The sequence below is a fragment of the Hyperolius riggenbachi genome, chromosome 7 (genome assembly GCF_040937935.1).
Source record: "Hyperolius riggenbachi isolate aHypRig1 chromosome 7, aHypRig1.pri, whole genome shotgun sequence".
NCBI lineage: Eukaryota > Metazoa > Chordata > Amphibia > Anura > Hyperoliidae > Hyperolius > Hyperolius riggenbachi.
The window spans coordinates 234,840,550-234,859,124 of record NC_090652.1 but is presented as its reverse complement, the minus strand read 5'-3'; the positions used below and the strand labels follow the sequence as shown (position 1 = coordinate 234,859,124).

The window sequence follows — 18,575 nt, the reverse complement described above, 5'->3', positions numbered from 1 at the left end:
TTAGGCAGGCCCGGGGCTGCTGCCGCGGTCACGCCCATTGGTCTATAGGTAGTTAAAGAGAACCAAGCACCACTTTTTTCCTGGTTCCTAATAGCTATAGGAGCTGCCATGTTCCCCTATCCCCTTCTAGCTGTCCATTATTTACCCACAGGGAGGGTGTGAAGATAGCATCTGTGACTTCTGTAAACTCTTTGAAGCATAGTGACCAATATCTCCACTCCTCCTCCCCTTGCTGATGAAAGCTTTTTTTTGCTTATGTGTGCAAACAAATAATTACAGGTAGTCCCCGGTTAACGAACGAGATAGGGACTGTAGGCTCGACTGTCCCCTGTACCTCATCTGTGCCCCCCTCTGTGTCTCTGGTGCCCCCCTCTGTGTCTCTGGTGCCCCCCTCTGTGTCTCTGGGGCCCCCTGTGTCTCTGGTGCCCCCAATGCAGAGTATGCGCAGCGGGCGCAATAAGTCTCACCTGCTTCCATGCGGCTCCGGGCCAATCAGTGGCGTCCTCTCACCCCTAATGGTCCTCCCGGCGGCTTCCGTAGCGTCGCATAATGACGCAATCAGAAGGAGCCGTGGGGTGTCCTTCTGATTGCGTCATTACGCGACGCTACAAAAGCCGCCAGGAGGACCATTGAGGGATGATTGGCCCAGAGCCGCTGTGGAAGCAGATGAGACTTGTTCCCCCATTCTGCTGCGCATACTCTGCTATAGGGAAGTGGTAGTCCACGGCGGCGTGACGTCATCGCGGCAGGGCGGAGCTACGGTCGCGGCGTTCGTATCGGTGGGTTGTTCGTATGTCGGGCGTTCGTAACCCGGGGACTACCTGTACAGCAGTCCTTATCTGTCTCAAATTTCTGCAGTGGGTGAGGCCTGGAAAGTAGGAGGAATTAGGATAATAAAAGCCTATGCTAAACTTTTAAATGTAAAAAGAAGAGGTAAAATTTTAGTTTTAGTAATGAGACACATTGTTGACATGCATTTTTAATGTGCTATTAAGATGCCCTGGGTGCTAAAAATGGTGCTTGGTTCACTTTAAAAGCAGTACAATGAAACAGGCCTAGTTGTCCCAGAGTTCACCAGGTACAATGTCATTCATCACCCACTGACTCCGGCTGAGGTCAGATAAAGATCTCACAAATCCCAGATGTGCCTGACACAGCACTCTGTTAACAGGAAAAGCCACGGACTAATCAATGTGGGAAACCAGGTCAAAAAAATGTACATTACATGAGTTAAAGGGTTTTTTTGCACTTACATTACTGGAGCTGTGACATGTATGCATTCAACCTTTATAGTATAGCTGAACTCAGGAACCCTTGCAAACAAAAGCTATGGGTGACATCACTACACAGAGACATTTTCACACACACCTTTTTGTGAACATCTCATGCAACGTTTATTGTGAAGAGCTGGGATTTCTCAAGCTCACTGCTTGACCTTCGCTGGACTCCTCTATTGTAAACACTTGCTACTCAGAGAGAGCTTAGAGGCACAGATAACCATTTGCCATGTAAAGCAAGTGTCAGATGTCATTTAGAATTTGCAAAAAGGCAAATGGCACTCTCAAGTCTGTAATCAAAGCAAAAGTTGGTTCCACAAAGTACAGACTCAGGGGTAATCCTTCATTCATCTCAGTGTTTCTGTTTTTCATTTTATTTCTCAGCTGTTGCTATTTTATCTTTCACTTAGTTGTTTATTTATTTATTTATTGTATTTATAAAGCACCAACATATTACGCAGTTGTTATCATTGAATAGATACAGCTGGATTTTTATTTTTTTCAGTTCATGTTGCAAAGCAACACAATCTGAATATTTTGAATAGGGTAATTATTTTCTATATACACTGTAAGACATCAAAGCAAGGCTGTTAGATATTGACTAGAAGAACATTTGTCTGATCTGTGTCAATGTAAAACAGTTCCAACCAACTCATATCAAGTTTGATAAAGTGCATAGAAAAGTATCAGTCTAATAGGTCCCCTTCACAATGGGACAATGCAGGGCAACGTAATGGGCACACTGTATCCTAAAACATATGAGACATTAATAATGTGTCCTGTGGGATGTAACTGCATGCAGTGCGTTTGCGTAAAATGCCTACATTGACAGTGAAACATACTTTTCAATGACTGTATGCAAAACAATATGCAACGTTTAGCGCGTGCCACTACTTTACCATTCCATTGCATATCTGCTTTTACAGGGAATGCAATGCAATGCCCACTGTAAACATAGCCTAAGAGACTATCCTCTAAATTAATTAGATACATGCATTAATGAGAGTAAGCTTAGCAATACACAATTAACCTATTGGGTTCTTTATATAATTAGATCAAATAGGTTTCATTACTAATTGGTGTTGGATGTTTCAAATGAAAGATGAGGTCATGGGAAAATGGCTAATGGCATGTATGACAATTTTGAATTATTACTGATCTGTGACAATAAAAAAAATGGATAATGAGAAATCTACTTCCTTTGGAGAAATTTTCAAACTCTACAATAAGAGTAATCGCTTTTCTCCTTTGTGGTTTAGCTATAGTATTATTAATCATACATTCCCAGAAACTTTTACATTTAGGATAATTCCTGAAAAACAGGACAGACTTCCTGTATGAAAATGGAAAAACGCCAAGCACAAAGTCCAGTTCACCAACACTCCAGTTTACTGGTAACATGACCACATACTCAATATCTCCACCAGTATCTCCTTCATACGCAGCAGCAGCGACAGGAAGGAAATCAACACTCAATATGTGTGAACCCTCCCTTAAAGAGGAGTTGTTGTTGGATAGTATAAACAAATAATACCATTACCCTCTGAGAATATGGAAGTCTAGATGTGCATAAAACATGACATAAGAAAAAAACATGGGAAAACGACCAGAAATCGATTGGAAATCAGATCGGACAATTTGGAAATAATCGATCTGCCAGTAAATCTACCAGAAAATCTCATAGTGTGTGCCTAGCATAAGTTGCAAAATTGAATGGCCACTACATTGTTTTCTAAACACAGACAAAATAACTTTTTCAGTGGTTACTGAGTCTTCCAAAGTTTTGCTGGAAAAGCTGATGGTTAAAGAATATAAGTCAAAACTAATGCTTAGATCAAGTCCATTTGAATTACAGAAAGTCGGATAAGAAAGAAAGTTTTAGTTAGTACCATATTCCCTACAGCTTCACTTCTCACTGTTTTGTTCAGGGGAGAAGTGGGGAGGAGTGGTCCAGGGAAGAAGTGGGGAGGAGTGGTCCAGGGAAGAAGTGGGGTGGAGTGGTCCAGGGAAGAAGTGGCATCTCACCCTCCTAGCCTAGTTGGGGCACCATGCAGATCGCATGTGGCAAATAGCTACATCAAACATTTCTCCCTCTATTGTCTGATGACCATGACAATCAAACATTAATATGGGAGGGTAGATGTTTGTAGCTTCTCCACAGCTCTCTCTAAATTTTAGGTTGTTTATAGTTAGAGAGACTGTTTGTAGTAACTAGTTAGTAGCTTAAAACACTGCAAATGTGCTAATAATATGCTAACAATTTAACTGTTTTTTTCCAGGCACAGACTGCTAATATAGTGCTAGAAGATGGAACAAAAATCAAAGGTTACTCATTTGGGCACCCTTCATCAGTAGCCGGTGAAGTCATCTTTAACACTGGATTGGGCGGGTGAGTTGAATCCATGAATTTTGGCCTTTACCAAAGACCAAACTTCTTTCTTTTAAATTAATGTGACATTGAAACGACACAACAAAAGAGGTCTGATATTCATCTATGGAGAGGGAAGGTTCTGGATCCTACAGCGCCTTCCCAATCCTCTCTCTGTATCCTCGTTCCAGTGCTGTCATCCACGTTGCAGTTATTCAACTGGTTAAATACACCTTGGAAGATCCTCAGAAGGCTTCCGAAGCACTTGTGTCCACCAGTGCTTCCGAAGACGGCCAGTTCTGTACTGTGCATGTGTGTGCAGGCACTCGCCATACAATGCTGCCCATCCTTGGAAGCACTGTGGGACACGAGTGCTCCTGGAGAAGGCAAATTTGAATGGGGGACAGCACTGAATGATGATGACACTGAGAAAGGACAGAAGAGGTTTTATGAGATCAAGAGCTTTCCCTCTCCATAGGTGAGCATCTGACTTTTTGTTTTCAGTATGCTTCACATTTGTTTTAATAGTAATAATAATTATAATAAGTACTCGGATGTTATACTGATATTTTGGCTCTTTGATATTTTGGCTCAGTTGACCACATCCACTTCAATAGGAGGTCCCTGCTTCAGTTAACAACTCACCAGATCTTGCAGACAAAAAAGGCCTCTCTGTGCCTGTGGAGTGGCAGACGGAAGCTGTAGAATTTGGAGAGCCAAAGCACAGAGACAATAATAAGTCTGCATTAGGGAGTTTACCCCGCTTTTGGACTTTGGAGCACAGCAAGGTTGCCAGAGGGGGAAGGAGTGGCCTACACTCCATAGGCACAGATGGGCCCATGTTGGCTGCCAGATCTGGTGAGTTAACTGAGAGGGGACCCTCTATTGGAGTGGATATGAGGAGTGCGGACAACTGAGCTCTGTTTATACTAACTTCTTTCCAAAAGACTTTTGTATGCTGAAAATACAGTCGGCAAGGAAGCGCCCCTGCCAAGCTAGTGTATATGTCGTCTGCTTAGAGTCCGATTGGGTCAATCTTCATGGATTGTCTGTTTATATTATTGTTGAATACATGAGCACTGTTATCATTGTTAGTATAAATAAGTAAATATTACTTAGACAGAAGAGAAGTACCCTAATTTTCGTATACTGCAGTAGAAAATGGCCTTATGTATTACAACCTTCATCAAGATTGAAAGGAGAAAAAAAACTGCCTCGAACACAGAGACCAGAATATGATTGTGCTTTCCATACAGAATGGTAGAAACTGAAGTGTGTTTTCTGTATTGTCTTGTTTCCCCAGCTATGTAGAAACGTTGACAGATCCAAGCTATCATGGTCAGATTCTCACTCTTGCCAACCCAATCATCGGAAATGGCGGAGCCCCTGACACCAAGGCACGAGATGCTTACGGGCTCATGAAATATATTGAATCAGAGAAGATCCAGGTAAGACTATCACGATACAAGGCTTCACTGAATTTCCCTTTTTCTGTAATGTAAACCCTGTGGCCCATCTGTACAGTTCTAAGAATTGGCTCACTACCCAACATGTAGCCGGTATTTTACATACACGGCGTACGACTTGGCAGCGTTCCAGTGCATGATCATGCTGCCTCTACATGTCTACGTTCTCCACAATTAACAGATAAACTTTGAACCAGAAACTAGGAATGGCTTTATTTAAATGTGTGGTACAAAGGTCCATTTCACTGTTTACAGAATCAATAGCAGTCAAACATGTGTCTGCTTTTACTAGCACGACTACACTTACCGTACTGTAAATAGAAATTTTTAGGCTGTCAAATCATCAGAAGTGACTCAATTAACAACACTACCAAAGTGCAGACACCTGCTTGTGCCTTTCTTTTCTAATCCTTAATTCACTGACACAATGGGATATGCATGCATGTGCTGCTATATGTATACATAAACCAATCCTGGAGCATAGGTCTGAGATAGCCCCTGCTATTAAATAACTCAGGTAAAGATCTTGTACTCACCACTACAGTTCTGAAATTGCACTGTAATACATTGGGCCAGAGTTGCAGACTAAGGCAAAATGCACAAACGTATACAGTAGTGCCACGTGGATTCTCTGTTCCATGTAGAAATCTAAGTCTCCATGCAGGTAGTTTCCTGGCCTTGATTTGAAACAGGGATTCCAACATTGCTAGGCTACCATGCTACCATGCCACCCACCCTAGCATGTGTGATGCCCATGTCAATTTCTGTTGTCTTTGGTGAGCTTTCTTGAGCACCACACATGACTTATTGGCCTACTGCTTAACTAGCTTGAATATAGTTACTGTTTTTATATTTTTTAAGCATTTTATTAAGAGCTATTTCACACTATGAAAATTAGTGCGACCATACAGTGAGACATATAGTACAATAAAAGTGTGCCCCACTCCCACTGTAAACACATGTTTTGCCTTGTTATCACAAAGCATGCTGTGCATAACTGCATCAGAATCAGGGCCGGCCCGCCCATGAGGCGGGGTGAAACTTTTGCCTCAGGCGGCACTTCTGGGGGGCTGCACCCGCCCGTCCGTGGGGGGCCGCCCGAGTTAGAGGGGATAGAGGGCAGGAAGGGGGTATTGGGCCTAGTGGCGGGGAGGGGGGTCGGACCACCCCTCCCTCGCCTGGGTCCCCCGTCCTCCGGCTCCCCTCCAGCTTTAAACAGTTACGTCGCTGGCTGCAGCTATAAGAGGCAACGGGCGGGAATCACTCACCTCTTCCTCGTTCCAGCCTGCGCTCCACTGACGTCACTTCCTGCGGCATAGCAGGAAGTGACGTCAGTGGAGCGCAGGCTGGAACGAGGAAGAGGTGAGTGATCCCCGCCCGTTGCCTCTTATAGCTGCAGCCAGCGACATAACTGTTTAAAGCTGGAGGGGAGCAGAGGACGGGGGACCCAGGCAAGGGAGGGGGGGGTCTGACCCTCCCTCCCCGACGCTAGTCCCAATACCCCCTTCCTGCCCGCTATCCCCACCAGCTCGGGCGGCCCCTCACACCCACGGCTTGGGGGGTGGCGATTTTTTGAAAGCTTGCCTCAGGCGGCAAAAAGTCTAGGGCCGGGCCTGATCAGAATACACAGACATGCACTGGATGCGAAAGCCCCATAGGGATATACTTGCATTGCGTAGCATTGAGGTGCAAAGGACTTAGTGTGATAGGGCCTTTAAAATTAAATAACTGCAAGGGAGCAGGAGTTTAAAGGAGTGTGGTGATGGTGGGCGAGAGCACCACATTGATTTGAGGTTCTTGGGATCTGGTGAAGTGGATTGTGGGATCAAACAAGGACAGCCACTTTACTTCCCTCCTGTTCAGGTCTATGAAAGGAGGTGTGGCCTTGATGATTGGGCAGGACCCCCCATCAGAGAGATACAGGCCAGTACCAGGCCCAGGAAAGGTGGGCCCACAAAGTTACCTTGCAATGGTACGAGATGTTTGATGGATTGTGTGGGGGAAAAGGGGGAAAGGAAAAACATTCTCCTACATAACTGACTGTCAGTGTAGAGACATTTTAAGGGCCATTGTGATGCTGTGTTGGAAAATTGTACAGGTGATATAAAAATACATATTTTATATGTTGTCTTTTCCATATACTTTTTAAGTCAACCGTACTGTAATATCCTCTGTATTGTATTAGGCATCTGGTTTGCTGGTGCTTGATTACAGTCCTGACTACAATCACTGGGGAGCAGTGAAGTCACTATCTGAATGGCTGCATGAAGAAAAGGTTAGTATCAAGTCTTTTCATGATTTAATTTTGTTAACCACAAGGGGGAGCCATTGAACACTGTACAAAGTATTAGAGTGACTTTAACTACACTAGAATGAGCAGCAGTAGGTAATGTTAATGTTAAAAAATAGTTGTAAATGTGTTTACAACACTAATAAGTGCACATCAGTGTGCCTGACTGTACAGGATCAAGCTTTTTAATTAAATAATAGTTTTATAGCAATACAGTAATAATGAAATTCTCTCTATAAATTAGTCACTGTACATATTAAAAGCCACAGTAAGACACTAAAGGTAATGTGAAAAGATAATGAATTTGTATTATAATCTATGCCATAGGTGTGTCATATGTCAATCATAATTGAGGCACAATTTTAAGGGGAAGCCAATCTTTTGGTTGATTTCTTGCCAAAATCGGTTGATGGAAAATCACCAATCGCAAGGGCTTAATCTCGTGCATGGCGGTAACAGCATTCAATATTGCAACGACCGATGGACCCCCGGCTGGTGTCCCTCAAGTGTATATGTCTCCCCCACCCCTATGCCACGTACAGTGTTGAAGGCTCACCTGTCGTTGGCACAAATGCTGGTCTCCTCTGTTGTGTGGGATTTCCGTGAACATCTGTACCGTATGTCACCGGTGTATGTAGTGATATCACTACATGTGCCAGTGTCACATGGTACAGGGGTTCATGGTGATGCCAGACACTAGAGGAGGCCAGGATTTGCACCGGCGTATGACAAGTGAGTCTTCAACACTGCACATGGCATGGAGATCAGGACACATATACTCTTGGAGGGCAGAAACAGGATGATTTCCAATAGATTTCATCAGGGGTGCTCATCACGAGCTTGTGATCACCACTACCTCGTGATCATGAGATGATTTTTGCGATCACAAGGTCGAAATCGGCATTCGTGATCAGCTGCAATCACAAATGCCGGTTTCAAATGCACTCATGATCGCATTCCAAATCCGACTCGTGATTTGGATTCCAGCCATAATCATGAGTCAGGTAAAAACCCGCCGACTTTAGTGGTTAATAGCAAAGGCCCCGTACATGCTAGAAACACCAAATTTGCAGGGTATGTTAAAGAGACACTGAAGCGAAAAAAAATATGATATAATGAATTGGTTGTACTATAAATAATTACTAGAAGATTAGCAGCAAAGAAAATATTCTCATACTTTTATTTTCAGGTATATAGTGTTTTTTCTAACATTGCATTATTCTATAATATGTGCAGATTACACAACACTCAGCATTCAAAATGATTCTTTCAGAGCAGTCTGTGAAGTAATGACATCTCCTCTGACAGAGGAAAAGTAAATAGTCCAGGAACAGTTGAGATAATAAAAGTCAGATAACAGCCCTCTCCACAACTAACTTAGTCGGAGAGCTTAATGGCTTGTTTGCATAGAGATAACAACTGGAGTTTCTCAACTCTTCCTGTACTGGAAACAATTAGACTGATGTAACTGATCTTAATGTTTTATTTCTTAGCTGTACTACACATACAAATCATAATATCATCATTTTTTTTTTTCGCTTCAGTGTCTCTTTAAGTATTACAGTGGGAACAAGAGAACAAAAAAATTTCAAAAACACCTTAAAGTTTTTGAGAAAATCGATTTTAAAGTTTCAATAGGAAAAAAGTATACATTGAAATGCGGTAAATGACAGATAATGTAGAAAATTTAATGGTACTGTAAATTTACATATATCAAAAGAAAGAACAATGACAGGGTTTCCAGGGCGTCTGTACCCAGTGCCTACGGATCCCCTGGAAACCCTTCTGAAGTTGCAACGCTTTGGCCAAGGATTGCTATACAGCCGCAATATAGCTGTATAAAGATCCCTGGCAACTTTACCTATTTCGGGGAAACTTTTTTTTAATGTTCAGAGTGTGGGAAATAAAAAAAAAAATGACGTTGGGTCCCCCCTCCCGAGCCCTTTTAATCCCTTGTCCCCCATGCACTGCTCTCAGTCTCACACTGTAAAATAAAATCGATTTTCTCAAAAACTATTAGGTTTTTTTACATCTTGTTCTCACTGTTCTACTTAACATCCCCTGCAAATTTGGTAATTCTAGCATGTAAGGGGGCTTTGATATTAACTGCTAACGTCGGCGGGAAATCACAAATTGCGGATTCAATGCGGAATTTCAACTCAAAACTGCATTCAAATAGGTTTGCTGCTTCTATCCATGATCACAATCAATTCGGAAGTGGGCAGAGTCGTGATCGTGATCACTCGAATCAGTCATTGGGGTATCCAAGCAACCCTTGATTTCATGCTTAATCTAGAGTATTGCCTGCCCAGACATTGCACACACCAATCTCCAGAGTCTAGGTCCCTCTTTGATCAGATTCGGTCAGAAAGGGACCTATTTTAGGAGCACACCTTCAATATAATAAATATCTTCTTATGAAAACAGGATGAGTGTCTGTAGAAGATGAAAGCTTGCTTTTTAATCTTATGAATGAGACAATAAATGACATAATTCTTATTTACAGCTTTCTGCAGTCACCAGGTCTGCTATACCATGCTGCCATCTTGTGGACTTTTCATGATTCTGCATATTGCAACACTTGATCTTTACAGTATTTTTTATATAAGCGAGTTGAAGTTTAGTGCTATTGCTGGAATCATAAGGGTGATGCTTTTGTATAGTATTCAGTTTCTTTGGTTATGATATGCCCTTACGTGTCTCCTTATCATTTGATCACATTCTTCTTCATTAGGTTCCTGCAATATGTGGAATTGATACCAGAATGTTGGCAAAGAAGATCAGAGATAAGGTAATCCATCAACCTTCTGTGTCTCATTGATAATACATGGGACTGGTAATGGGGAAGCATGACGTTTAACCTCTATTATTTTGAGAATTTTGCAATGGAAGATGATAGATTTGGGAAGCTCTTGGCTTATGTTGCAGTCCGTTTTTGGGGAAAATTTTCTGACTGCTCGTCCTCATCATAGATGTCACGGGGAGGAAAAAAATCATGGTGAATTTCCACCCAGTGACATCCATGACACTTTTTAGTTGTGTGGTGACAAGACTGAGACCTCTATCAAGTTTAGGAGCTGTCTTAGAAACAATTTGGCAGATGTACAGTATCCTCACCTCCTGTTCTGGTCATCTGCAAAAAGAAGTGAGGTAAAATCAAAAACGACCAAAGTAAGGGCCAGTACACACTGAAAATTGCCAAGTGCAATCGCAAACGCGTTTTTTAAATGCCAATCATGGGACCTGTCAACGCGTTCCCAACAGTCAACATTTGTACTGTCAAGTAAACCTACAGTGCGGTTTTTGTACTTAAACTTTTTTCTGCAGTTGAGCTGCATCTGAATTATAGTTGTGCCCCATTGTGGTTTTCGGAATGTGGCATTTTATATTCCATCCACTGTAAATGTACAAGAACTGCAGTATGAATGTGGCACAACTGCAGTACAAATGCAGTGTGTTTATGTGTTGTGGTGTCTTTGCATTGCTTTTTATGTACACAGGCAATAAACTTAAAGTGATCCCGAGCCGTAGTGTTGGGCGAACATCCAGAAGTTCGGGGTCGTTCGGCCGAACATGCCCCCGATATTCGGCATGTTCGGGCCGAACCCCGAACGCAATGCTAGTCTATGGGGACCCCGAATATGTCCCTTTGGGGCCCCCTATAGGGTCCCAGCATAAAGGGAGAGCATGCCCCGAGCGCGGGGGGGGGGGGGGTCAGAAATGCCCCCCACCCCTCCCCGCTAAGCTCTCCCTTTTGCTGGACCCTATAAAATTAAATAGAAGTACCCCGAAAGTACCTTGCAGGCTGGCAGGAGGAGGGCAGGAAGAGGGCAGCCGGAGATCCTAGGCGCTAGTACCATCTGGTACTTCTGCCCTCTCTCTGACGCACTTCCTGTTTACATTTGAAGTCACGTCAAGAGAGAGCAGAAGTACCGCGATGACACGTACAAGGGTACGCGTCATCTACATGATGACACGTACCCTCGTACGCGTCATCGCGGTACTTCTGCTCTCACTTGACGCGACTTCAAATGTAAACAGGAAGTGAGTCAGAGAGAGGGCGGAAGTACCAGATGGTACTAGCGCCTAGGATCTCCGGCTGTACTCTTCCTGCCCTCCTCCTGCCAGCCTGCAAGGTACTTTTGGGGGACTTCTATTTAATTTTATAGGGTCCAGCAGAAGGGAGAGCTTAGCGGGGAGGGGTGGAGGGCATTTCCGACCCCCTGTGCGCTCGGGGCATGCTCTCCCTTTATGCTAGGACCCTATAGGGGGCTTTTCGGCCGGACACGGCTGTGTTCGGCCGAACACAGAGGGCCTGTTCGGGTTTGGGCAGCGTGGCCGAGCACCCTCCCGAACACCATGAGGTGTTCGGGGGGTGCCGAACCGAACCCGAACAGGCCAAAATCCGGGCGAACCCGAACAGTGGCGAACAGTGTTCGCCCAACACTACCGAGCCGAAGCTGGGGATCAAAATCAGAGCCATACCTTAAAAGAGGGAAGCCTTAGGTTCCCTCGCTGATTTCAAGCCTCTGTTGTTGAGCCTGGCACTTCCTTCTGAAGCGTGACTGCGCACTAGCCGTGCTAGCCCACCCACGCATGTGCAGTAGCATGGAGCCCGTGGCTCTGGCTTACTGTGAATGTGCAGGCAGGCTGGGTCGGCTGTTGCGCAGCCACGCTTGAGGAAGAAAAACTGTGTGGCCCCGATATGATTAGTGACAATGCATTGTCAGTAATCTTCGGGGGGGCCGTGCTCAGCGACGGGGGACACCAAAGCAGGGAGGGAAGCCTCAATAGGATCCGGAGGGTTCCCTCTCTTTAGGTGTCTAATTTTGTATGAGCTTCGGCTTGGGTACTATTAAGTCCAGGCAACGTAGGAAAAACATTTACTTTGATTAGACTATTGCAACACATCACTTCAATTGTAATCAAGAAGCCATTTACCTATACAGATCAATTGTCGATGTGATGATGATCACAGTTCTTATGCTCATTATTCACAGATCCCCTGCTCATTGCTCACAGCTCCCCTGCGTATTATTCTAATGATGCCATCTAGGAGGAGGGATTTTGTGTGCAGCCAACGGGCAATCCTTGCATCTTCTTCAGTCTGGGAATAGTGCTGTTCGAGAATTAGTGTTAAGCTTTGTACTCATGCTAGATGGATCTTGCCTGAGGTAGCCATTGCCCTGGGAATCTAGAATCAGTATTAGTGTCCCATGTGCTTGTTTAAAGATCTGGCATGTTGGATTTTAAACAACAGTAACCCCTGTGTACATTGTACCCCTTAGGTCTTAGGCCCCGTTTACACTTAATCAGTTGCTCTCAGTTATTGCTCTCAGTTATAACTAAAAGGACAAATGATTTTCAAAGTAATGCCCAGGATTTCCTATGGCACCTTTCACACTTAACGCGTTTTAGCTGAAATTTTTTTCACAATGCACTACTATGGAGAAGAAAAAAAAAACGCGTACCAACTAGTGATGCTCGGATACCCCTTTTTATTATTCGAGTTTGGTCGAATTCGAATAGTAAATTATTCGAATTCAGTCGATTATTCAAGTCGAATATTTTTTACTATTCGATTCGACCTCGGACTTCGAGCTCACTATTCGAGTCGGTATTCGAGCTCATTATTCGAGCTGACTATTCGAATTGGCCTTAAATAGCTTCCAACACTTGTTTTGAGGGTGAATGATGCAAGAAACATCTTTTTTTCCAAGTAACAACAGCAAGTGATTATGTGGGGATGTTCCTTTAAAAAAAAAGGTGGAAAGAGAAGTTGTGTCCAGAATTTTGTTCAGTACTGTATATACTTCTTCTTCTTCTTCTTCTTCTTTTTTTATCTTCTATATCTTCTTCTTCTTCTTCTATATCTTCTTCTTCTATATCTTCTTCTTCTATATCTTCTTCTTTATTTTCTTCTTCTTCTTCTTCTTCTATATTGTCTTCTTCTTCTTCTTCTTCATCTTCTTCTTCTTCATCTTCTTCATCATCATCATCTTCTTCTTCTTCATCTTCTTCATCTTCTTCATCTTCTTCATCTTCTTCATCTTCATCTTCTTCATCTTCTTCATCTTCATCTTCTTCATCTACTTCATCTTCTTCTTCATCTTCTTCTTCTACATCTTCTTCATCTTCTTCATCTTCTTCATCTTCTTCTTCTTCATCTTCTTCATCTTCTTCATCTTCTTCTTCATCTTCTTCATCTTCTTCTTCTTCATCTTCTTCATCTTCTTCATCTTCTTCTTCTTCATCTTCTTCATCTTCTTCATCTTCTTCTCCTTCTTCTTCTTCTTCTTCTCCTTCTTTTTCTATATCGTCTTCTTCTTCTTCACTTATTTCTCTTTTATATTTTTTTTTTAAAGAAATGCAGCTATTTTTGAGCGTAATAAATAGCTGGTGGCGCACGCATGTTGGAAGCGCCATTGTATGTGCTACCTGGCAGTGGAAACACACAGACAGCAGGAGGTAAATTCAGCAGCAGCAGCAGGAGGAGGCGGATGATTGTGTGGCAGTAGGCAGTCAATGAGGCAGGCAGCGAGACATAATAGGCTGTGTGGTACCTAGCGGTGGTACCAGGCCATAAATACACAGCATGAGGTTCCAGACAGCGGTCGTGAAGCCCACATCATGTCCAATACACAACTGGGACAACACAGTTTTCAACCCGGACACCTCTAAAAATAATATCACACAGTATTAATAAAAAGTATATATAATTTTTTTGTTTTTTTAAAGAAATGCAGCTATTTTTGAGCGTAACAAATAGCTGGTGGCGCACGCATGTTGGAAGCGCCATTGTATGTGCTCCCTGGCAGTGGAAACACACAGACAGCAGGAGGTAAATTCAGCAGCAGGAGGAGGAGGATGAGTGTGTGGCAGCAGGCAGTCAATGAGGCAGGCAGCGTGACATAATAGCCCTGGTACCTAGCGGTGATACCAGGGTGTAAATAAACACAACAGGAGGTCCCAGACAGCGGTTGTGCAGCCCACATTGTGTCCAATACACAACTGGGACAACACAGTTTTCAACCCGGGCACCTCAGAAAAATTAAACCTTTTTTTTTTTATGTTATTTTGGTTTTGTTTGTAAAACAAATTACACAGATATATAGCTATTGTTTGATGTAATAGCTGGTGGCAGAGTGGCAGCAGAAGGTAAATCTGTGTACCCTGACAGTGGGAAACACAGACAGACAGCAGAAGGGCAGTACACAGCAGCCCACTGTAGGTGTAAAATGTGTGGCTGCAGGCGACGTAATAGTCAAAGTGAACCAGGCTGGCTTAGTGAGCAGGAGCCAGGAGGTGGTAAAGGGTGGTAAGGCACATTAACGATGGTTCTTCAGTTCATGTCCCCCTCTCGCCGACAACAGGGGCCAGGAACTCGCCTTCCACCCACGCCTGGTTCATCTTGAGAAACGTCAGTCTGTCCACAGACTTGTGAGACAGACGTGAGCGTTTCTCGGTGACCACGCCACCAGCTGCACTGAAGCAGCGCTCGGACAGCACGCTGGAAGGGGGACAGGACAGCACTTCCAGGGCGTACTGCGCAGCTCGCTCCAGATCTCCAGGCGCTTGACCCAATACTCCATGGAATCAACAGGGGCATCGCTGTCAAGCCCGCTGTAGGACCCCATGTAGTCAGCCACCATTCGGGTCAGGCGCTGGCTGTGAGCGGAGGAGGATGCTGCTGCATGCACCTCCTCTCTAGTCACTGCTGCCGGAGCCTCTACAGTCCTGTAGAGCTCGTTGCTGAGAGACAGCAGGTCTGTGGGGCGCTTGCTGCTGGATGCAGGCACCTGCTGCTGCCTCTGTGCTGGCTGGACAGTGGGGGTGGAAGGCTGGGGGAAGGCTTCCTCCAACCGCTCAACAAGGGCCTGCTGTAAGCTCGTTATTTGTTGCGCTGGGTCTCCTCCTGCAGGCGGCAGGAACTGGCTCAACTTCCCCTTGAGGCGTGGGTCCAACATCATGCTGATCCAGATCTCCTCCCTCTGCTTCATCTGGATCACTCTGGGGTCCCTGCTCAGGCACGCCAACATGTGCGCTGCCATTGGGAAGAGGCGGGCCACGTGTGCTGGCACATCGATGGCAGTGCTGCTGTCCTCATCCTCCTCCTCTGCCGCCTCATCCTCTCTCCACCCCCGCACCAACTCAGCTGCGCTGTGCTGATCCCCCTCATCAGCAGCAAGGTCAGGGACCTCCACAAAGTCCTCCTCCTCCTCCCCCTCAGAGGTGGACTGTGCAGCTGCTTGCCGCTCCTGCTGGTCCAAGGCTGCCGCTCCCTGTTCCAGCAAAGCATCGAGGGCCCTGTTCAGCAGACAAACCAGGGGCACCCACTCGCAGACCATAGCATGGTCCCTGCTCACCATGTTAGTGGCCTGCAGAAAGGGAGCCAGCACTAAGCACACCTGCTGCATGTGCCTCCAGTCATCATCGGGGACGATGGACGGGATGTTGCTGGTCTTGTCCCTTCTCTGAGCGGCGGAAACAGTGGTCAGGGCAAGGTACTGGTTGACAGCGTGCTTCTGTTCAACCAGACGCTCCAACATCGCCAGGGTGGAGTTCCAGCGAGTCGGAACGTCAAGGATCAGCCGATGGCGTGGCAGCTCCAGCTCCTTTTGCACGTCTTCCAGGCTCACACAGGCTGCAGCCGAGCGCCGGAAGTGACGCACAACGTTCCTTGCCGTTTCCAGCAGTTCGCCCATCCCCTGGTAGGTGCGCAAGAACTTCTGCACCACCAGGTTCAGCACGTGGGCAAGACAGGGGATGTGGGTCAGGTTTCCCCTGTCTATTGCGGCAACCAGATTGGCCCCATTGTCGGCCACCACCTCTCCGACTCTGAGGCCTCTGGGGGTCAGCCAAATCCTCTCCTGCTCCTGGAGTTTGGCCAACACATGGGTTGCCGTCAGCTTGGTCTTCCCAAGGCTGACCAAGTGCAGCAGCGCTTGGCAGTGGCGGGCCTTCACGCTGCTGCTGAGGCGGGGGGTTTGGCCAGGTGTGCCGGAGGATGGCAGAGGATCGGAGGAACCTGCTGCAGTTCCCCTGACCCTGCGGGGTGGCACCACCCACTGTGTTGCTGCTGCTGCTGTGCCCGCTGCTGCTCTCCCATCCTCACCCCCTTCCACCAAGCTGACCCAGTGGACAGTGAAGGACAGGTAGCGGCCTGTCCCGAAGCGGCTGCTCCAGGAGTCCATGGTGACGTGGACCCTTTCACCAACCGCGTGCTCCAGCCCTCGCTCCACATTGGCCATCACAAAGCGGTGCAGTGCAGGAATGGCCTTGCGGGCGAAGAAGTGTCTGCTGGGGAGCTGCCAGTCTGGGGCTGCACAAGCAAGCAGCGCACGCATGTCGCTCCCCTCCTGCACGAGCGTGTACGGCAGGAGTTGGGAGCACATGGCCCGTGCCAGCAAGCCGTTCAGCTGCCGCACGCGACGGCTGCTGGGAGGCAGAGCCCTAACCACCCCCTGGAAGGACTCGCTCAAAAGGCTCTGGCGTGGCCTTTTGCTGGCACGGGAATCAGCGGACACAGCAGAGGAGGCCACTGAGGACTGGCTGCCAGAACAGGCCTCAGTGTCGGCGGCAGGAGTTGCAGAGGGGGGAGGAGCAGTGCGTTTCCGCACTCCTGCTGGTGCTGCTGGAGGAGCAGGAGGGCGGGTGGCTGCTGTTGCTGCTGCTGCTGAAGGCTGTGCAGTGATGGGTGTGGTGCCACTGCCAGCACCAGATGCCTTCAGCCTCTGGAACTCCTCATGCTGGTGGAAATGTTTCGCAGCAAGGTGGTTGATGAGCGAGCTGGTGCTGAACTTTAAGGGGTCTGCACCTCTGCTCAACTTCCTCTGACAGTGGTTGCAAGTGGCGTACTTGCTGTACACTGTGGGCATGGTGAAAAATCGCCAGATTGGTGACAAAAACAACCCCCTACGGCATGGAACCGCTGCTGCCTGTCTCCCTGTGGTGGTTGGGGGGGGGGGGGGCTTGGGTGCGGCTGGTGGTGGTACTGGCAGATGCTGCTGCTGCTGCTGCTGAGCCTGAGACACCAGCAGGCTGTGGGACCTGCCTACTGCTGCCAATGCTTGCAATGATGCGCCTCCTTGCAAGGCCCACAAGCGCATCCTCCTCCTCCTCCTCCTCAGAGCTGCTGATGACGACATCCCCTGGAGCTGGTGGCACCCAGTCTCTGTCTGTCACCGTGTCATCATCATCCTCCCCCTCCTGAAACATGTCCTGCTGGGATGATGACCCCCCAAACTCCTCTCCTGATGCATGGATGGGCTGCTTGACTGTCGCCACAGTCTTGCTGTCCAATCCCTCCTCCCCCAAAGTGCCCATCAGCATCTCCTCCTCAAAATCGCCAACAACAGCAGACAATACCCTGATGGTGCCTGGGGTAAAAAGACTGCTGAGTGACAGGTCGGCGACTGACGGTGAACTGGCCTCCTCCCCAGGCCCTGCTGGGCGGCTGCTGCGAACAGGGGTGGTGGTGGTGATGGTGAGGGTGGAGGCCTCGGATGCAGAGCTGATGGCGGGCTGCTCATCCTCCGTCATCAGTTGCACCACAGTGTCTGCATCCTTTTCCTCAATGGGACGTTTCCGACCCGGCTGGAGGAAAATCGGAGCAGGTGCTACACGCTGCTGCTGCTGTGTCTCTGCAGCGTGAGTTGCAGATGCTCCTGCTGGGCGGCGCCCAAGGCGTCCACAGCCAGTGGCTATAGGAGGAATGTTAGCCACTGACGCTGCTGCTGCGGAACTGTGCATGGTGGCGCGGCCGCGCCCGCGGCTTGCCACAATGCTGCTCCCTCTCCTCCTGATTCCCTTGCTGCCCTTCCCCTTGCACAAACCGCGCTGGCTGCCACTTCCAGACATCTTCGATGTTTTGGGCGTAAACACAAACGTTTTTTAAAAGGGCGGGTGAAAAGTGGGGTACTTTAATGGAGTGGGTTGGTGGGCGAGGTGACTGAGTGAGTGTCTAGTACAGTAAGTAAGTAGTAACAGTCAGGAAGTACAACTAGCAGTTACAATAAATAGTAGTAATCACAAGGAAATAGAGTGTGTGTACACTACAGACAGTGAGTGCACGCACGCGCAAACAAGCGCAGGAGCTAGCCTATGAACAGAGACTGAGTGAGTGTCCCTAGTACAGTAAGTAAGTAGTAACAGTCAGGAAGTACAACTAGAAG

General features: G+C 46.8%; 1 protein-coding gene across 1 annotated transcript in view; it reads left to right on the top strand.

Moving 5' to 3' along the window:
* CPS1 (carbamoyl-phosphate synthase 1) overlaps positions 1-18,575 on the top strand; it is a 204,067-nt gene that overhangs the window by 10,951 nt on the left and 174,541 nt on the right. The window contains exons 2-5 of the mRNA XM_068245395.1: positions 3,557-3,666; positions 4,949-5,093; positions 7,297-7,386; positions 10,136-10,192. Of these exons, the coding sequence (XP_068101496.1) occupies positions 3,557-3,666; positions 4,949-5,093; positions 7,297-7,386; positions 10,136-10,192 (402 nt within the window). The remainder of the gene's footprint in view (positions 1-3,556; positions 3,667-4,948; positions 5,094-7,296; positions 7,387-10,135; positions 10,193-18,575) is intronic.